General features: G+C 38.3%; 5 protein-coding genes across 5 annotated transcripts; 2 read left to right on the forward strand and 3 right to left on the reverse strand.

The window, feature by feature from the left end:
• Positions 1–6928: 6928 nt before the first annotated feature.
• CBG10778 lies at positions 6929–9507 on the reverse strand (the record flags this gene model as incomplete). Its single annotated transcript, XM_002639912.1, has 6 exons — positions 6929–6983; positions 8451–8573; positions 8676–8752; positions 8807–8927; positions 9229–9362; positions 9406–9507. The coding sequence occupies 6 exons, from the start codon at positions 9505–9507 to the stop codon at positions 6929–6931; spliced, it is 612 nt and encodes a 203-aa protein (XP_002639958.1).
• A 235-nt stretch (positions 9508–9742) lies between these two features.
• On the forward strand, positions 9743–11888 carry CBG10779 (the record flags this gene model as incomplete). The annotated part of the gene is made up of 6 exons (XM_002639913.1): positions 9743–9799; positions 9852–9938; positions 10405–10958; positions 11006–11263; positions 11305–11491; positions 11553–11888. The coding sequence occupies 6 exons, from the start codon at positions 9743–9745 to the stop codon at positions 11886–11888; spliced, it is 1479 nt and encodes a 492-aa protein (XP_002639959.1).
• Positions 11889–12191: 303 nt separating this feature from the next.
• Positions 12192–13076, reverse strand: CBG10780 (the record flags this gene model as incomplete). The annotated part of the gene is made up of 4 exons (XM_045236354.1): positions 12192–12271; positions 12327–12504; positions 12549–12929; positions 12981–13076. 4 exons carry the CDS (start codon positions 13074–13076, stop codon positions 12192–12194), a joined length of 735 nt encoding a protein of 244 aa, XP_045094356.1.
• A 247-nt stretch (positions 13077–13323) lies between these two features.
• Positions 13324–14265, forward strand: Cbr-nuo-6 (the record flags this gene model as incomplete). The annotated part of the gene is made up of 3 exons (XM_002639915.1): positions 13324–13423; positions 13490–13559; positions 13917–14265. The coding sequence occupies 3 exons, from the start codon at positions 13324–13326 to the stop codon at positions 14263–14265; spliced, it is 519 nt and encodes a 172-aa protein (XP_002639961.1).
• Positions 14266–14533: 268 nt separating this feature from the next.
• On the reverse strand, positions 14534–17363 carry CBG10782 (the record flags this gene model as incomplete). The annotated part of the gene is made up of 4 exons (XM_002639916.1): positions 14534–14749; positions 14823–14909; positions 14959–15680; positions 17267–17363. The coding sequence occupies 4 exons, from the start codon at positions 17361–17363 to the stop codon at positions 14534–14536; spliced, it is 1122 nt and encodes a 373-aa protein (XP_002639962.1).
• Between the last annotated feature and the right edge of the window lie 4282 nt (positions 17364–21645).

Genomic DNA, 21645 nt, shown 5'->3' on the forward strand with positions numbered 1-21645 from the left:
AGACGTCTAATGCCTACAAAAAGGAAGATCGAGAATGTCAAAAAAAGGATAAAAAATGAGCACATAGATATATTTCAAAAAGGAATATAGTCAGATGGCTCTCAATTTCCGCAAAAAGGGAAATGTGAAATGAATGGCGGTCAGCAGTCTCCTCCGGGTTCAAAACCGACGTGCGAAAACCAACACAAATACACTTCAAACGAATGCAAATAAGTGATTGAAAGAGGAAAGATAAAACGAACAGTTTGGAGATGATGCTCTGAACATTCGTAACAGTAAACTTTGGGGTACAGGGGTTTGCAGACATGAAAAAAGACACTGCCATAGTTTCTTCTAGGATCAATATTTGTGGACCGAGTAAATCGGATATGATAACGAGAATTAGAGAATTAAACTGTTTGAAAAGCTGTATCTTGTCTATGAACAAAGTTACAAACCATAACTCGTCAGAACTACGCGGTCATATGGCTTGAAACTTTTTTCATAGACAAGATACAATTTTCAGGATAGTACCAATTTGTAGTACTTGTCGAGTTCTATTGATCCTACATGAAACTATGTCAGGGGCCGATTTTCAAGAATGGAAAATGGAAGATTTGGGTTTTTTTCCTGACCGACAAATTTCTAATGAGGATATCTCTCACTTCGAATTGAGTAGATTGGATCTGACCTGACAGTTCTTGTCAAAAAGAAGAACGGAAACAAGAACACACATACGAAAAACCCCGGTTCTAGGGTAATAAAAAACAAGAAACCCGATGAAAAGCGACAATCTTCACTTGGCCTATAAATGATTGCAATAAATTTACAATCTCTTCAGCACCCGGACATCCCCCAGTACATGAAATAGGGCAAAAAGCAGCAAAGTTTCTGAGCCAACCAACAAACAAAACAACTGTATCGGAGGGGGATGCAAAATGTGTGTGCGGGTAGAAGAATGAAGCAAAAAGCAGGAAAACGAAGGAGGCGCCAGTTTCAAGTGGTCGTCAGAAAGGCCGAAGGTAAATAGAACATTTTGAAAACTAAGATGTGATGAGCATGAGACACAGAAAATGGCGAAAAAATTTACATGATTTTCTCGACGCTTTTTCTGTTTGAGACAAAAGAAATTGAGGCTTGAGAATTGGGAGATCGAAAGCTACCATAGTCAAAGTACCGTATTTCCTCTAATAGAAACTCTACATCAACTTCTAGCTCAATTACCTTGATTCCTGTGAAAGATATCAACAATTTGCCAACTGATAAGTATTGGTGATTTTATGATAAATAATATATCAGTTGACAAGTGTTTGGTATCTTTTACAGAAATCGAGAGGAACGATATCGAATTTATTGGTCTGATTGGGCTTCTATAGAAGGATGAAGATCTGCCCGAACTTCAAAGTTTAGTTTCTTATTTTCTTTACAGGACCAAACGGTATGTGAACATTCACCGAAGATTCTTTGTGTTGGTCTGTTGAAGAGCAAGTAATTCGATATTGATAGAGTTCTTTGAGTCAAACTTTGTTACAATACAAGATCGAGCAAAAAAATGCAAGAGCTCAAAGTTTCGAGCTCATTAAAAAAAATTTTCAGAATTTCCGAACATCCCTACGATGAACAGTCCATTTTCAGCGAACAGAAACGAGAGAGCAAAACATAGGAAACGTTTTTGAAGGCTGAAACTGAAAAAGTCAACATCCTCCAAATCCACCCTAAAAGGCGGCAATGCATGATGAGAAACGGCACAAAACAAAACAAAAAGTCAATTTAACCCACTGGCTCATGACACTCAAATCCAGAGTCGTCCCGCTCATTTTCATTTCAATTGGAGCAAAAGACGGAGATGAGTAAAGGCACTCTCATTCATGATTTTTGAGGGAAATGGCAGAAAGATACCGATGAACTAATAGAGGTCGACACTTTCTACTTGTATATTTGATCGAGAGGAGAAGATGTGATCAAAATATTTGGAATAAATTGAAAGTGACACATACACAGGGAAAGGGGAGTGATGAAGGGAAATAAAAGTAAATGCGAAGGTTCTCGTCCATCTCTTCTCCTACTGCATCCCAATAAATTGGGACGGCTACACGGGGGAGACAAACCGAGAAGAGTTGGGTGCTCACATAATTGGACCGAAGACCTTCCGGTGGGGCTTCTTCAATGGAAGAAGAAGAGCACAAGAATGAATGCAAGTCGAGTGGAATGGGAAGTGAGGAGGCATAATTAAGTAATGAGATGAGGAAAGGATTAGAGACGAAAAGACGCAGGAGCAGAGTTAGCAAGAACAAGTTCTTGGACCAAAAAAAAGACGAAGAAGAGCAAAATTGGATTCTATTGTGCACTTATCGGTGTAAAGCATCTCTTTTCCCCCGCCCATCGCGGTACCGCCCAATCTATCCGGAAATGGGTGGAAGCTGTCAAAAGGCATGATGGATATATCGCACCCCGCTCTCCTCCCGTCCGACACCGACAATCTCCGGACCGGAACGCCTTCAGGAAGCGAAGATGGCCAAATGAATGGAGAATACGTCATTGAAATTTGTGGGAAATTATATGTGTGGATATATAATCCGGGAAATGTGAAATGACAGAAAAAAGTATATGAAGATGAACTCGGCTATTTTGAGAAGGAAATCATAGGATGGGTTCAGAGTTTGTGGGTGCAAACTTGAAAATTCCTATACTTTGTCTGTGTGTCAATATTTCTAAATATTCTATTATCGAAAGTTAGACTTCTGGGAAAGTCAGACACTATTCGAAACCAGAAAACTTAACTTTCCTGAACTTACAGTAGCTCGCTTCGTGGCTTTTTTCATGCGCCTTCAAACTAAGCGGGAGAAAACCTAGTATAACGTCTTCTGGAGCTTGCGTTTGAAGCCGAAGATTTGTGAAATTAAGTCATAAACTAACTTTTTTCGGATTATCGCCAGAAAATTATTCGTACAGCCGGCTGGCTTATGATAGATTCATGCTATATGAAAATCTCTGAATAACTACGATTTTCTATTATTCCTCTGATCTCCTTCCCATAAAACTCGGCAATTATTCATGTCTTCTAGAATTCTTCACTTGGAATTTTTTATCTCCTATTTATTTGCGTCGTGTTCAGAGATATATAAGGGAAGAAATCGTATTGAGTGCCGTCTAGCGTAATTTAATTTGTCAAAAAGCTTCCCGCAAAAAATACAGAGGGAGGAAAACACATAAAATTGGACACTTTGAGAGAGAAATGCTTCTGAAAATGAACAGGCTCAAAAAAAGAAAAACAAGTAGAAGAGGTACTCCCTTTCGACACGGGACGTCTTCTGAAGATAGCATCTGAAGACGACCAGGGAGGGGAAAATAGTAGACTTGTCTGGAAAAGGCGGAATGTGTCGCGTGCTTCTTCTTCTTCGAGTATTTGTAATCTTTTTTGATGGGTGCAAAAAGAGAGGAAACGAAGAAGAAAAACGGACAAAAACGGAGGAGAGGAAGAAGAGATTTGCAAGAATGGTGTTGTGTCGGTGTGGTGGAAGAAGGGAAGGAGTGGTAGAGGAAGAGAAAAGTGGGAAGATTTCTAAACAAATTGTGACAAATTGACATACTTGCAACGGGCCGGGCCGGGCCGGGCTTTTTCCCGAATTTCGGAGGCCCGGCCCGGCGGGCCTGTCATTCCACAAGTTTAAAAAATTTTAAAAAACACATAAGGGTGGACCCTTATGTGATTTTTTTCGATCAAAAAATTTTTTTCGAGTTTTTTTTTTGATATTTTTTGAGCAAACAGACAAACAATCCAAAAACACAAAAAATAATGGAGAAAATTGTATTGAGAGCTCAAAAAATGACAAAATTTTTGCTACCGGGCCTTCCGGGCCGGGCCCGGGCTTTGGCGGGCCGGATCGGAGTTTTACAAGTATGCAAATTGAGGAGCGGGGTGAGGGTGGCAATTACTCTTTGACTACACCACTCTTTGACTACACCTATTCTTTGACTCCACATTCTCTTTGACTACAAAGTCTCTTTGACTACATTTATCTCTTTGACTACAATTGTCTCTTTGACTACAAAGTCTCTTTGACTACAATTTTTAAAATTTTAGAATTTTCTGCAGTTTTTGTGGGCGTTCTCACAGAATATAAGAAGAACTTGAGCCTAAGCCTATAATTTTAAACAAAAAACTGACAATTCCAAAAATACATCACAGTGAAAAAAGTACTGAAATTCGCGAAAATCAGCAAAATTCTCACTTTTTTTCGCTGAGATTTCCAAAATTTTATTATTTTCTGTACAAATCAAAGGCTTAGGCTGAAACGGTTACCGGAAAACTGTTGTTTTAGCTTAAGCCTACAATTTGAGACAAAAATCGGAAACTCCAATAAATTCAGTCAAAAAGTACTATAAAACAAAAAAGTGTAGTCAAAGAGACTTTGTAGTCAAAGAGACAAGTGTAGTCAAAGAGATTTTGTAGTCAAAGAGAATGTGGAGTCAATGAGTAGGTGTAGTCAAAGAGTGGTGTAGTCAAAGAGTAATTGCCGAATTTTCCGATTTTGGAATCATCGGAACATCGGAATATTAAATTTTTGATTTTTCGAAATTTTCAGAAATTTTGAACATTCAAAATTTTTAATAGAAATCCCACGTTCTCATCGTAAAATCCCGAAAATTGGTGAAAAATTGACAAACAGATTTCAAAAAATAGAAAAAAAATAGTTAAAGTAATTCCGCTCGAAACCCGCATGAGAACTTTTTGCGTGCGCTTTTGAAATACCGTAGTCCACAAAGCTCCAATTTCGAAAAAAAGCATGGGAAACAAATAAATATTCCGGCGGATTTTCATTCCGAAAATAATCGGAATTCCGTCCCGAAAATCCTCGCTTTTCATGATTTCAAGCTTGCTCGAGCCAAAATTTCTAAATTAAAACTTTTTTTAAATTCAGTTCTCTAATCTTTCCTCTTCTAACAGAACGGTCAGAATGGAATAACGGTGTGAATTCGAATACAAATTGTTATTCTTTTCGCGCTTTCTCCTTTTCATCCTCACAGATATCCTTGCAGTAATAATATTGTGCCTATAAGAGAGTACACGGATCAGAGAGTAGTAGACGGCTCAAGAACAATTAATGAGCGCGCGGGGCGCGTCTTGGCGCTAGTAGAAGATGAGATGAAAAGAAGAAGAAGACGACAAGAATAACAGAAGCGGAAAATATAAGAAGACTAAGAAGAAGAATATGAAGAAAAGTGACCTTTGGGTGGAAACAAATGGGCCGCCGGTCTTGCTGTCGGAGGGCAGATTAGAAGGGGATCGTGGTCAGTGGTGGGGAAAGAAAATGAAGAGAAGATGGCAGATGTATATGTGTTGTAACACTAATTTTTTAACATTTGCACGGAGCTTTGGATGGGATGATAGATGTCGCAAAACAACTGTCATGCGTGCGTCATTTCTAATAAAAAATTTGAGCAAGAGCCTGCTTTACAGAAAAAAAACTGACAAATTTTGGTTGAAAAATACAAAAACAAGTCATTTTTCAAGATTTTCCACGAGGAGTACACAATACTTGGGTTCCTAGGCCACAGAAAACTGAAAAGCGCGGTTACTCAAAATTTTTAAATGATCTTCGGGCTTTCAGCATCTTTTCCGTTTGTGATAAATATTTGATTGCAAAAAACCCAAAAAAGCTAAAATTTTAAAACGACTTCTTCGAAAGAAGAAAAAACAGTGCGAACTGTCGAACGACAACAACTGGCCAACGAATGCAGTTGGTTTTGGAGAGAAAGGAAAATAATACATGCAAGAAATCGGAAACGAGAACACAGAGAGACAGAGAGAAAGACAGTATCTACAGAGAATGCCACAAATTTTCGCCTGGAAAAGAGAGAAAATGACAGGTATTGTTCGGAATGGGAAAGGAAATATGGGAATGGAAAAATGAAATCGATCAGAGAAATTTAGGTTCAAGGACACCATCAACGATTTCATGATCATAAGCAATTAGTCATAGAGGGGATAAGGATAATAGAAAAAATATTTTTGAGACTCGAACGCCTTGTAAATGCGCTCGGACGATTTATATACCGTAGTAGAAATCAGTTGGTCTCGACAAGAAAGCTTAAAAATTGAACTGCTGAATTGCTACTCAGCGGTTCCTGCAATCCATCGAAAAAAAGTGCGGGAAAAAATCTCCAAAAAATTATTTTTTTGTTAACAGTAAAACTAATGGTATTTAAGTGAGTCACAAATCTGTGAGAAATTAGTCAGCAGTCGAACCTCACCGTTTAGAAAAAAGTCACTGTCAAAATTCGGAAATCAAGAAACACATAGACTTTAAAAAAATCACAAACTCACAAATTTTGAACTTTAACAGTGAGAATTCACAAAATATCCAAATCCCGGAATCACATAGAAGTTTAAGTTCTAGTTTACTTTATTCCAAAATCTGAGAATCTGTAATTCTGAAAACCAAAATCTGAGAATCATGGAATTTCCAAAAGCCAGAAAATCGAAACCTTGAAAACTGAGAGCCTGGAACTCTATTTAAAAAGCCGGGAGCTGAAATTCGAAAATTCGTTTGGATGCTGAAATCATAAAATCTCAAATTTTTGGAATTCGGAATCTAGGAATCTGAGAGTGTTCCAGAATTCCAGAACTCCAAAATCTCAAAGGCACAACCGTCTAAGCTTCATGGATCTCCAAAGAATGACACACTGGGGACATGACATGTTCATTTGGATGTAGAATAAGAAGAAGAAGAAGAACCTTCGTTCCACAATAATAAACAACAAATGAATGCTAAACAAGAAAGAGCCAACAGCCGGACCCTGCGGATTAGCATACACGGATGGAAATAAGGAAAAATGAGAGAAATAGTGTGTTAATTAAGGAGAGGCGGTTAGAGAAAATGGCATATGGTATTATAACTAAGAATGACGGGGAAAAACATGATTACGAGGAAAGGAAGAGGTTGTCTCAGAAGAGGTTTTGGTTCAGGAAACGTTGGAAATTGGCTGCCGATGTTTGTGGTCTGAAAAAAAGAATTACAAAGAGGACGAATTAATTAGAAAACTATGGAAAACGCCGAAAAAGAAGGGAATAGCAGATGTTTTAGTATTCTTCCTAGTAGTATATTTTCCCGCTAAAGAAGAAGGAAATGCTCATTGTGCATTCCATATGATTTTCTTGTTCGGCTCTATTGTGATTCAATTCTAATGGAATTTTCACGAATTCCCAGAATTGAGAATCTCAAGATTTACAAAGTTTTAAAATTCTCAGATTTTTGAGATACTGAAATTTCAAATTTCAAAAATACTCAAATTGTGAGGTTCTAAAATTCAGGGATCCTAAAAATGTTGCAATTTTAAAATTTTATAAATTCAAGACCCGAAATCTCTGAAAATCTGAGATTTTGAGTTGCTAATTGTGAGACTCCCAAAAATCCGAAAATTCCAAAAAGAACAAAAATTATATTTCGAAATTCCAAAATTTTCAAAATTTCCTAAAATATCAAAAATCCGGAAAAATAAAACAATTCTCAGATTCTAAAACTTTGAAATTCTAAAATTCTGGGATTATTAGATTCTGAAACTCGAAAATTCTAAAATTCTGAAATGTTGAAAGCCTGAAATTCTCAAATTCTCGGATTCTTAGATTCTCATATTCTTAGATACTGGGATTCTAAGATTTTGAAATTCTACAAATTCTCAACTTTTGAGTTTCTGAAATTTTTGAGATTCTGAGATTCGAAGATTTTAATGTTCCAAATAAGACATGTGTCACATGCCATTCAAATCCTAATAATATCTCCAAAAATTGACACTTCCCATCGCATTCGAAAATCAAATGGTGGGTGTTTGATGATGCATAATGTATTCATTTTCTCCCTTTTCATTAGATTTCAATTCAACCCCCTAATGCACTTTTTTTCTCTCTCTCTTTCTCTATTTCTCTCCTACGTTCATAGAATTTGAATAACGCGGGAAAACGGATAGCTCACCTGCGCAAATGCACATAATACCACACTTACACCTTCTGGCGAGGAGGTCAAAACAATAACAATTTATGAGAAGAAGCAATAGGAAAAGCAATCGGGGTCAAAAATTTAGAATATTAGAGCTTCGGAATCCTAGAATCTCAGAGCTTCAGAGTCGCGGAATTTTTAAATTTCAGAACTTCAGTATCTCATAATCTACAGAATACCAGAATCACAAAAATTAAGAATATCAAAACATTAGAATTCCGAAATTTCGAAATATTAGAATCTCAGAATCTCAGAATCTCAGAATCTCAGAATCTCAGAATCCCAGAATCTCAGATTCTCAGACTCTCAGAACTTCAAAATGTCAGAATCTCGGAATTAAAGAATCTCAAAATTTCGGAATCTCAGAATGTCAAAATATAGAGTTGCGAAAATCAAAACTTTAGAATCTCACAATCTCAGAACCTCGGAAATTCAGATTATCAAAATTGCAGCGGACTTTCAGAATAAGCTCACCGATGCTGTTTTGTCTCTCCTGGAAAGTTGACCCAAACATTTGTTTCCCATTTCGTCTCATTAATGTTCACATAAAAAATTGCCGAGCGGCGACAATTTTGCCAACGGACACAATACTTATGTCTGAAAAATAGACCATTTCGAATTACTAGTTTTGAGGTTTTCGTGATCCTAGGACACCTTATTCAAATAAGACTGTCCCCGGAAATTAATTTTCAAACCAACCTCTGAAGATTCATCAAGCTTACAGTACACATAAACTGAACGACATATTGGCATGGTGCATATGGAATATTCCACATCTTCAAAAATTGAATTAAATCAGAAGAATTAGAGGAAAAGTGAGAGAGACGTACTTGATCAATCATCGCAGCTATTGCTTTTTTACCATCTGTTATTGGGGACCAATTTTTGGGACGAATCGGTTCGTCAAGTGTTTTCGAACGATGCTCTTTTGGGACGGTCATCACTCTTATTCTGAAGAAAAAAAAAGAATTTGGTTTTTGGGTTATGAGAATTGTAGTATGATATATTCTGGGATTTTCCGAGACGGGAGATATGAGACTACCGTAAAACCTGTAATAGAACCCAAAAAAGTTTTTATGCTGACCGGAATCGTTATGTGTTGAATTGCATCCTAACGTGACCTAGTTTTTTCAAAAAAAAAATCTTGTATTCCAAAAAAGAAAAGTTATATGATTGAGTTTTTCTTAATGAGAGCTATAGCTCTCATCCTATAGGAAGAATGTTGCAAGCATTGAATTCTGAAATATCTCACTTCGGAGGAGTTGAATATCTTGGTGTCGTAGAAGTTGTTGAGTAAGAAGAGTCCACAGAATCATTACTTTGAATTATTGGTCTTGAAAGTCTCTGACGAACAGTTTCCAGAGATGAATTGAAGTTTTGCAGGGTCTTAAATTCCATAAAAAGTGTATGTGTGTCTGTGTATCCTTACTTGAACATTTCTCAACGAAGCGATGAAGGATGCTGAAATAACAGCTCTCGCGTACCGTCGAGTTTCTCGAACTTCGTCAGGATTCATAGTAGAGGAATACATTTCAGACGGTTCAAGGAAAGTTATTATTTTATGAATCTAGGCCAGGAGAGACCGGATGTTCTAGAAAAATCCATAAGAAAACGTGAAAATCAGTGAACCATTAACCCAATTTATTGTACTGCTATGCTCCTTTTTTGCCTCTTTTTTTGCTCGATGATCAAGAGGAAATGCTGGCACTTGAAATTGTATTTCTTGATATTTCTTTCTAAAAAAATTTCGAAAAAGTTTTCAAAATATGGCGGCGAATAGACCTAAAATAAAAGTTGCATCTGTTATAAACGGGAAATATTTGGTGGGTTTGGAGGAATGAATAACACAGAAAAGAAAAAGAAAAAGGATTTCAGGCATTCAGAAAACTCGGGGAAGGTGGATGTGGAGTTATTTACGAGGTAGCGATGGTGAAGTGTCCAGGGAGACGATTCGCGTGTAAAGTAGGTTTTTCAAAATGAGGTGAAGATTTTTTTGGTCTTTGTCTGGTTCCATAGGTATTAAGTTCCCAGAACCTTTTGTGTATAGGTGAGAAAATGTCGCGGCTCATCTAGGATTTTCGAGGTTTTGGGATCTTTTCCATACAGTAATCCTTTTCATTTTCGAATGTTTCTTGTCTACAGTAATCCTTTTCAATAGTTGACTGATCATTAAAACAGACAAAATTCTCGATTTAGCTGATCCCAAACTCAAAAAAAAGTCATCTAGGATTCGAAGAGATTTAGGACCTGTTCTGAAAATCTCACAAATCATTCTGAGAACTCATGAAAGAAGTTGTATTAATCCTTGTGAAAGTCTGAAAAATTTGACAAATTTTATATTTTTGCTGACCCGTTGTTTTCGCCCTGTTCTTGGGATATCTCTGATTCCATAGGATTCCAATCCAGAATCTTTTATACATTATTCCAGGCAGAAACCACAGTATTCGACGAAGATCCCACCTTGCCAATGGAACACAAAGTGATTTCAAAACTCAATGAAAAGAACTCGATCCATTGTGTGGAGCTGATTGAAAAAGGACAAGGAGAAAACTATCAGTTTCTAGTGATGACACTACTCGGACCATCTCTAGATGCCATTCGATCCACTCTTCCAACCAACAAATTCTCGACATATTCCACATTGGTAATTGCAATTCAAGCACTAGATTCTCTTCGTGAAATTCATGAAATCGGTTATGTGCATCGAGATGTGAAGCCAGCGAATTTTGCGATAGGAACACTTGGAACTCCCAAACAGAAACTTCTTCATGTTCTGGATTTCGGCATTGCTAGACAGTATTTGGTTAAAGATGGAGAAGACGGAGGGATGAGAATACGAAAGGCTCGAAGGATCGTACCATTTCGAGGGACACTCAGATACTGTTCAGTGGCTGCTCAGGAGAGGAAAGAGCAAGGAAGACATGATGATTTGTGGTCTCTTTTTTATATGATTGTGGAATTTATCAAAGGATCTTTGCCATGGTGAATCTTATGATCATAGGGATAATGAAATTTTAATTGTTTTCCAGGACTGGAATCTGCGAGGAAGATAAAGTGATTGTGATGAAAGAAGACGTCACAGAATTATACAACGGAATCGAGTCAGAATGCGCTATGTTTGCACAACATTTATCAGTCCTTCGTTATCAGCTGAAACCAGATTATGATCTTCTTCGAGGCCTTCTGATGAACGTTTTCGTCCGACGGAATTTCAATCCACAAATGAAAGTTGACTGGGAGAAAGGGGGCAAATATGACAGTCATTTTGAGAAAAAGACGTCTACATTGTAAGTTTCGAATTTTTTGAAAATCCAATTTCAAACTTAAGACCATCTGTTACCGAACGAGACATGACTGAAGTGGACTTGGTGAAGATTTTGAATACCCCTGAAACTGAGCGAAACATCACAATGGAAGAGATTTTGGTGGCTGGAAAAATGAACGAAAAGGATGACGAGCGTCTTAATACGGCTCAAGATGATACGATTATAGAAGAGGATGGAGCTAGAGGATCGGTTAGTTCTTCGAAAAATTATTTTTCAAAGTTCCAACTCTAACCGAAGTGTTTAATTCTAGAATAGACCCCATAGCCAACCGATAACACCTCCGGAAACAAGCAAGAAGGCTCCTCGACGTCGATACATTGCCAAAACGCCATCGGTTCATAAAGTGGAACTTATCGAGAAGAATTGGAAGAAGAAGCAGGAGGATGCTCAACGCGATAAGTTTATGAAGAACGCGTTGGCGGCGAAACGTGCCAAAGAAGACTTCATCGTGCCAGAGGATAATACGGTTTTGAGAAAAAAGAGTGCTGGAAAGGCTATGGAGGCAACGACCACAACCACCACGACGAAAACTAGCAGTGTAGAAAAGACGAATGTGGGGTCGAAGTCGGGGATTGAGAAATCTTGAACTTGTTTTTTTTTCGGATGATAATTATCGGTTTAATGAATCGCTTTTTAAACTTTAGAGATCAAAATTGAAAACAAATGACAAATAAAATAACACAATTTGATTTCGAGAACCCGAATCAAGATGATGATGAGGTAGATGGTTGATTGTGATCCAATTCAACTTCTGCTCCCACTTCTGGTATTCCGTGGAATCTTGTACGCAAGGGATCCACAAATAATTGGACACCGCCTTGAAGTGTAGGCGGATAATCTTGTTCGCATAGTCGGAAATCATCCATTTGACATTCTTTGAATAATCCAGCTAGAACTGCTTTCTCGAGTCTGGGATAGTGGATGCCTCATTTTCAATGGAATCCAGGACTTTGATGACCACTGCTGCTTCTGAAACGAAGAAATTCAATAATTTAAGGACTTTAGTTATTCATTGATTTCGTACCGAGCTCATTCAAAGCTGGCATTTGCTCTTCCAATGTGGAGCATGCTTTCATAAACTTGTAGATGACTGGCCATCTGAGATTCTGAGTATCGTCACTGGTTGCACGAGCGGTTTGCATGTCGGTCACTTTGACGTTCTTTACGGTTTTTGAGTTCTGGGAGAGTGTTTCAAAGACTTTCTGGGAAATATTTTTATTTAGGAACGTTTTAGGAATGGCTGCACCTCAAAAGCATCTCTCATTGGGTTGAAATGTTTGTTGATCGATGATTGATGGTGGTTGACAATCTTAGAAAGAATTGCACTCCATCCCTCATTCGGATCGACTTCACAGTCAGGTGGTGGTCCGATATTTCGATGTCCATCTTCGATCCACTTCTTTTTATAGGCTTCTGGCAGAATGACCTCCTTATGTTCTTTGATGATTTCTCGAATTTCGTCGATTTTCGCAGTGATTTCTTCACGGGATCGAGTTTTGATATAATTTTGATGAATATAATTAATTGTTTCGCTTCTCGTTCCATATTTCAATATTTCCCTCAGACAGGTTTGTAGCTCTTCACTCGACCAACCACCCCCATTGAAATCACGACCATCTGCAAGCATCTGGAAATTTTATTTGTTTAATTTAAGAGGAAGATAAATATTCCAACTGACTCTATCCAGTGGCGATGGTTCTTCGATTTCTGTGTGACTCGACAGGTTGAAGCTCGTGGAGCTTCCAGGGACGTCTTTTGATGATCCTTCCGACATTTTCTTGAGTTTGTAAACCGATAATATCAACAGTGCCGGTGAATACAAATCAGAATTCTTCTGCAAACAAAAACTTTTTTGACTGGTGTGAATTTACGATAAACAACGCGCACTAGTGGGATGGCGGAGTGTCGTTTGAGCCAGTTGTTTCGCCGAAAAATTAATACATTTTCTCTTGTTTTCTCTATTTTTCAAACTGTTCTATGGAATCTTATTCAACATTTTTTGTTTTCCAGGTTAAACCAAGATGAAGTTAGCCTTGAGACTTCTCCGACCGGCTGCCAATCAGAACATCAAAACGCCGAAACTGTGGCAAGACCCAGTGCTCGGTTATTTTGAGACCCACGGTAAATACTCAGTTTTCAATGATTTTTGAACTTTTGAAAGAGGAAATTACAATATTTATGTTTCAGGAAAGACCGAGTTCCTGCCAGGACATGAATACAATTTGAGCGACGATGAGAAGAAGGCTGTCTTGTGGAGGTAAGCTGAAAAATGTGCTATTGATTCGAATTTTATTGAAATCTGAATCAAAAAGGTGTTTCACAGCTCAATCGACACCGAGTTCTCTGTAAAATTGTTCCAATTTTGCTCTATTCGCGTTGTCGAAGCTTTGAGCAGTGAATCAATAAATCAACCGAAATTTTTATTAATTTAGCCTTCCAGTACATCTATTTTTTGAAAACTCCCATTTTAGTTTCAAAATCAAGTTATTTTATCGTATTTTTTATCGAGAAATCAAATAATTGATGACCGAGTATTTTATAAATTGTGTTATAAATGTAGAGAATCACTTGCAAAACCGAAAAAAATAGGAATAAAACTTTCACTAATTTTCAGATACCGCGTGAAGGAGATTCTGAAGAAGGAGTACTTGCGTCGTGAGTATGACCCACATAGCTTCAAGTACAAGGAGGGCGTCACAATGGATCCAGCCATGTTCCGCTGGTACTCGGCCGACATGACCCAAGCCGAGTTCTTCCGCTTTACCCCACGCACCGTGTTCTTGTACGTCGGAACCGTTTTCGCCCTGTTCTACATCTACACCCGTCTCATGTTCGTCCCAATGGACAAGTCGAATGAGGCATGTCTGGATGGAAAGATCCTTTGGTGGGATCGTCAACAAGGAAGAACCCTCCAAACGGGAGGATCCGGACTCTTCGCCCCAACCATCGGAATCGATTTCTAAGTGTTTTTTATTTTCCGTTTTTCTCTAGCTCCGAACCTTGTACGCAACCTTCTTTTTGTGTTTTAGTTGCCTCGTCGAATAAAAATCAGATTTTATTGTATCACGCGTAGTCTTAAAGATAGATTTACAAAAAACGATGTCACGACATCACAGAGAGAAGAAGAAGGGGGCCTGGCTTTCGAGAGTTCAAAGGAAGTTTGTGAAGAGAGGAAAAACACCGTAAAAAGGGAATGTGAAAACACTTAAATAATAAACAATTATTTAAAAATTAGTAATATCTGCTGGACTGTAAAACGTCCAACTCTTTCTTGTGATTCTGCCGACGAATGACTAGAGCCGTGGAGACAACAGTTAATGAGACGATTGTGATGAGAAGAAGGGGAAGAACCGGGAGAAGAAGACGTGGGACACAGAATGGAGACGGTGCAAGAAGACCTCGATCAGCAGGGTCGAGGACTAGAAGCTCTGATGTTGCCACGTCGATCTGAAATATATTCTCGTTTATTCAGGCTACCGGCTTCGTAGGCTCTTCAAGCTCTTCCGATTTTCAAACCTGCCTCGTAGTCATTCTTCTCGATTTCTCTTTTCGTTCGGTTTCCAGCGTTTGCTTCGTCTTCCAACTTTTTCACTCCACAACTTGGTGGCTGAAATAACAGTTTTCAGTTTTCCCCATTATTTCACCCGATCTCTTACCGTAACCTCTTGGCACATTCCCATCTGCTTCTGACACAAACGAATTTGACATGTGAAGTATAGCTGATTGGAGTCAGCATACTTGAAGACCTGACTGGATGCATGTGCTCTCATCAAAGACGCATCATAAGAGAGCTCGCTGAGCAAAAACGGATCAGTGGCACATCCATCGAAATCAACCACAGCATGATCTTCACCATCGCCATCGGTAACGAAACACTTTTTGACGAGCATTCCCATGTCAGCTGGTGTACATTCCCATACGTGGAATACGATGTCTCCGACGTTTGCGTAGGTTAGAGTGGGACCGTTTGGACCATCACGACGAACGGAATACTCGCATTTTGGCATTACCATACTATCAGAGAGTTCTGTGGTTGGGATCATACTGACATCGATATTCTGAGTTACAATCTCATCTGGCTCCATGTAGAAGCACTTCACGTGGAAAGCCCGATCGTTCTTTGTGATGAATCCAGCTGGATGGAAGGAGACGATTACAGTAACCATGAAATTGACACCTCGTGGGTTTGCCGATCTCAACCGTTGCATTCCACATTTTCCCAGTGGAAGAGAGTAGGAATTGGTTCCATTGTTCGCGTAGCTCTGCCGACACGACTTATCTTTGGCTCGTCCTTTGACGAATATATTCCCGCGGAATGGCTTCGAGGTAACGATGTCCAGGGCCAAGTCGTTCTCGGCACATATTACTTTTGGTGTACCTGAAAATTAGTTTCTTTGGCATATTATTAAGCGGATGAGTTTTCCCTCGAGATACTTCAAGGTTATCCAAAATAAGCCATCTTCATGTTTTGTTATTGGTACCGAATTTCCTCTAATCGACTCAACCTTTCGCTCAATTATCTCGATTCAGGTGAAAGATATCAAAATTTTGTCAACTGATAAATTGTTTCTCATAATATCTCCATCAGTTGACAACTTTTTCATATTTTTCACAGGAATCGAGATAGTTGAGCTCAAAGTTGAACGTTTGGGAGGGCTACTATCAGAGGAAATACGGTAATCCCTATTTTCTTCCATGGTCTCCCCTTTAAAGGTGGGGGGACGTGAAAAAATAATGTTCTCGAAATTTCGTTTAAATATGCCTCTCGAGGAGTTGAACGTGTGGGACGAGGATTGAGGGTGCGGCGCCGCTACCGACTGAGCTACACGGGCAAAGAGAAAGCTGTCACCCGATTGCATACATAAAGGCGAGGACGACAGCTGTACGCAGAGTGACATTAAGCGTTGTATACCATCACGGTAGAATGCATACTCTGGCCCCAAAAATCCCCCGTAAAATCTCCTGTCCCCCCACCTTTGAGGCTCTTTCTAACTAAATTCCCTTCCCTGAAGGACATGGATTTATCCCAAAATAATTGATCATTGTAGACAGCCGAGATTATCGCACAACTTTTTTGTTAGGCGGAAAAGTGTTTAAAGAATGGAACTCTTTTAGTATGTCGCAGCCTAATTATCCGGTTAGCACTCACCGGAACAAAAAAAAAAGAAAAAGTGAGGAAACGAGGTCAGGAGGATATCGCGCAATTTTTTGAACTCTGGGAAAGTTTATAGAGATTTCGTGATAAGAATGGAACAAGGACTATGGATAAAATGGTTTTATGTCGCTTTTAACAAATTACCGGGTTGCTCACAACTACACGGACTGACAAAAAACGGACATAGCTTCAGACATAGCTATCTTGGAAGCACGACGATTGGTAAATATAAATATAATTTTACGTTTGATTCAAAACTACTGAAAGTTTCAAAGCGGTTCCTCAAGTCTGAGTCAAGTGAGTGTTTTTATGATTGTCCAAAGATGAAGTCTTTCATGCCCACCGTTGTGATCTTCATGAGATGAAGCAACTTTGACAAGAGATATTATAACTCAGTTCAAAGTTGATCAAATAATTTGAAACTTGGTCAGTTTAATGATGAACTATTTGAATTTTTATGGGGTTATTCAAGGAGTCGGCAGAAAAGGAAAAAAACTCCGCGAAAACTCGGAGAGTGTTCCAATCTGGCTGAAACTTTAGGGAAAACTGAAGAAAACTATAGGAAACATTTTGCCAAAGTTTGGGGTCAAAATATCAACTTTGAAAATTTGGCTGGAATTTCAGACTCTCCGAGTTTTCGCGGAGTTATTTTCCTTTTTTGCCGACTCCCTGAATAACCCCATTACACTCCAAATTTGAGCTCAGTACAACGGTTTACCGAAATGTTATGCGAGAAAATGTTATGCAAACTTGAGCCCGGGTAGTTATGTGCCACCCTGTAAAACTGGATGCACAGTAACTTCACTCACCAATAATTGAATTATCAATGTAGTTGATCACTTTTGTTTGTGCCACAATCTTCTCAAATATTGAGCAGAATACCAGAAATCCTAACCTTAGCAGCATCGTTGTGTATTCTGAAATTCAGATGGTTAAAATAAGAATAATGTTGGAAGTGTACGACAAGTAGGGTACATTGGATATGGAAGATTTGGGAAGCACGAAACTCAAAATTTAGATTTCCAGGAACTTCATAGTTTAAGGTTCTCAGAAGCTCTGATTCTAGAAGTTCTAGAGAAACCGCTTGGATATCAGAATAAGTCTCAAGACCTCTTATGAAAACTGAACTCCATAAATAATTTTTTAAATATTATGAATTCTGAATCCTAGAATTCAAAGCACATACACTAAATCAAATGCTCATCTCTTCGCCCACCTTCTCCCCAGTAAAAAATGGGCGGAGCGTCAGGCAGTAACTAGTACGAAAAGAAATACGGGCGGGGACAATGTCGGATCCCGAATCATCATGATCGCTTCTCAATTAAGCTCGTGTTTTTGACCCCCTCACTCCGACCGGGCGGTACACCTCATCATCTACCGCAGAGAAAATGGGAAAGTTTTTGGTAAGAAGAAGAAGAACTACATGCATATTAAATTCGGGAAAAGAACGATGAAGAGTTTCTGGGTAAAGGTCAAACCGCGAGGGATGAAGAAGAAGATGAAGAAAACGCTTGGGAAGAGGGATTGGTGGATAATTACATGGGATTCGAGAATAGGTCAATTGAGATGATGAACACGGCGCCTGGTGGCAGACGCCTTGAGGAAGAGGAAGCTCGTTAGGATACATGACAAACATCTGCACTTTAGAAATAAATGAAAAAGAGGAAGAAAGTAATAAAGAAGAAGTGGTGGATATGGTTTTAGGTACAGATGCTCCGTGAGCAGGTGTTGGGGTGGGATTTGTCATCCAGACGGGTTCTGAGATTCAGAAGTAAAGAGGTTTTGAGAATTTTGTGTCAGAGTATTGAAATTACGAAAAATCGAGTCGTTTGGGCTCTAGGATCCTGAAACCTCATAACTTGAAGTTTTGAAACCCGGATTCCCCTGATTCCGTCCCAAAAATCCGAGATTTCAAGTTAATTCAACTCTCGAACCCCGAGGGAATACTTTTGGGAGAAAACGATTTTCTCAGGTTCTGAAATTTTGAGAGCCCAAGATTTTTACACTCTGAAATTCCTAAACGCTGAATGGTTACATGAAACCCACAGATCTTTGGAGCGGTATATCTCATAAGTATCAATTCACTTGTGGCTTGGATTTATTGTTAAAAGGGTATGAGAATGAGGAGCTCCCGAGCTGCTCTACAGTACACACAATTTCACAAACTTCCAAAAATTCAAGAATTCTGAAAATCATTCTGTACGGTGTGGGACATCCACCTATTCGCATAGTAAATATATAAAAACGCGGAAAACCGTTCCGAAGAGGATTCAGAAGTAAACAGAATAAAGAAGAAGACGTGAAAGTTTTTATTTACAATTTTTACAAATTTCAATAGAAGACGTGATATATTTTGAAGTGACAGTTGGGTCGAAAAGAAGAATATTCAGATTACGCAACTCCCAGGATTCATTGAAATTTGAAAATCTTCCGTTTCGTGAGCAATATGAGGAAATAGGCCAAAACATGGAAACAATTTGCAAATTCCTACAAAGTTTGGAGTCACAAATCTGATAACTTCTAAAAGCTTCAAACTGAAAAAAAGCTCCTTCAGAACCTCAAAATCTATTTGTATACAGATCAAGTAGTTTCAGGGGTTCATTGAAATCGAAATTAGAAAACTTCCGTTCCGTGAGAATATTCCATATTTTTCAACTTCAGAATCTCCGTTTTTCCGATCCTCAGAATAATTTAATTTCAAATCTTCCAATCACAGAATCCTCAATCGGAAAGATTAAGAAACTCCAAAATCTGAATATAATCAAAATTAGATATCATTTTCATATTTCATCAAATTTTCTGAGCTAAAATTCTTACATCGTCAAAATCTTCGAAATTCTTAGAATTTAGAAATGCTCAATTAAAATGTTATATTTAAAAATTTCTGAATTGGAATTTCATTCAGAAAACTAGCTTGATCGGTGGTGTTCCAATACGTCTGTTTTACCCTTTTTTTTTAAACGAAAATACGCCAAAGACGCCCCAGCCCTTTCTCGAAACCTCATTGCGTTTCTCCGGATTGACATGTGTCTTTCTCGAGAGTATGACACAATCCTTCTCATCTCGAAAACCTAACAGTAGGAGGTCAAACGAAAGTTCAATTGTTCTCTATTTTTTCTCTCTGTTTTCCTCAATTTTCGTTTTCGGTTCATTTGAAAAGAAGAAGGTTCATCGATCATCATTCGGCATGTCTCAAGGTGTCACCCAAACCATCCGTCTTCGTTTTTTTTGTATTCGGGATTATTCAAAACCCAACAGACAGACAGAACACATTGCGTAATTACTCTGGCGGAAATTGAGCAATCTTTCTCCTCGTTTTCACCTTTTTTTTGAAGAAAGTATGTCCTTTCTCGGAGCGAAGAGAGTAGGTCAACTGGTTCAACATTCTATTGAGAGTATTTTAATTGTGTTTTCTATTGTTAGGATTTGGAGAAAAGGTGAGAATAAATAATAAAGAAATTGAGAGTCTGACATTGATGTGTGGTCAGAAACACAACGGGTGGCCCAGAAGAATAGTTTTAATTCTATAGAATATTCTAGTATAAGTTATAGAGCCTATCACTTGTTTTCAGTTTAATTTTTGGGGCTTTAATAATGGAGCAGATGTGGAGCTTGATTCGATGATTTTGAAATTTCCAGATTCTACAAAAAGGTATTTATGAGTTCCAACCATGAAATTTCAGTAGTTCATTTTGCCAAAATCTGATTCTGATAATCTTCTGAATAGGAATTCTCAATGATTTCAATGTTTTTTAGTTCTAATTTCTTTTGTTGAGCCATCATTGGGGACACTTTGATGATAAGTTCCTGAGGGGATCTCTATCCTGAAGATTTTTTTAAATTCCAGGTTATTGAGGTTTTGAGATTCTGTGTTTCCACACTTCGAAAGAATGCGCGAATTCTTGGATCTTATTATTTCTGCGTCTCCTCCCATGAATCTCCTAGGAGCGCACCCTTATCTATCCTCTGAACAAGTTGTGAGATGTTGGCTGCTCTCCCAGACACCCCTATATAAATTAGCCGCCCGTTTCGTGTAGTTTCAATTATCTCGGCTACTGTGAGAGATATTAAAAAGTGGCCAACTGACAAAATAATTTTGATAATATGATAAGCATTTTGTAAGTTTATCATTTTCTAATATCTTTCACAGGAATAGAGATAAGAAGCAACTCCGAGGTTTGACGGCTTCAATGACAGTTTCTACGATGGGCAGGACTCTGATCGAGGATCGCTATGTATGGATTCTACTATGGAAATAGCGAGTTGGAGGTAAGGAAAGGGATACTCTAGTAGTTTAGGGGGTAAAACTCAAAATTTAGAATTCTTTTTTAATTGGAAAAAAATTTTAAAGAAGGAGGTGTATGAGTTTAAGCGAGTTTAAGCCTAGACCTTTGGAAAAAAAGTAAAATCAATGAGCATTTTGCTTTTCTCGAGTTTCGGCGTTTTTTCACTGATCGAGTTACAGGAATTTTCTTGGATTTGAGAAGCAACGACGAGGTTGGACGTATGAAAGACAGTTTCCAGGATTGGCGGGATGTGAATCGAGATGTGTATGGAATAGCAAATTGGAGGGGTAAGAAAAAAGGGCACTCTTGTAGTTTAGAGGGATTACCAAAAATTTTTTAGTTTGCGTCATTTTTCTGGGTGCCTAGAATTTTTAAAAAACTTTTAACATGTAGTAAAAATTTTTGAAGTTTTTTGATAAAAAGAATGTTCTGAGAGACATTACAGTAAGAAATGAGAATTTGTATACTTTTCGTGATTTTCGGCACCTGGGATGTTACTGCTACAGCCCCAAACATTTTAGAGCTACATTTCAATTTTTGACAGCTTTTGACAGGAAGCCACCAGCTTCAAAACTATGAAACTTCCGAAACTAGAAAAATTTAATGAATAATGAAAATTAGGGTTCCTGTCAGCAGCAACGCCTGTTCCAGACATCGCCCTGAAAAATACTACGTAATAATTCCACGGAGGCAAAGAAAAATTAATTTTTGCCAACAATTTATTATATTTTTTCAGTGGAAGGCTACGGACCAGTCACAATATTGGGACTGGTTTTATGGTTATAAAAACTTTTCGAACTCGATTTGATTTGTTTATTTTCTTTCTTTTTTTCGTTGTCGCGCTCCTTCCGTGTTCCGAGTTTTCTTCTACATCTTGACGTTTTCGAGGCTACGGTAGAGAG

Source organism: Caenorhabditis briggsae, assembly GCF_000004555.2.
Source record: "Caenorhabditis briggsae complete genome, chrI, whole genome shotgun sequence".
Lineage (NCBI taxonomy): Eukaryota > Metazoa > Nematoda > Chromadorea > Rhabditida > Rhabditidae > Caenorhabditis > Caenorhabditis briggsae.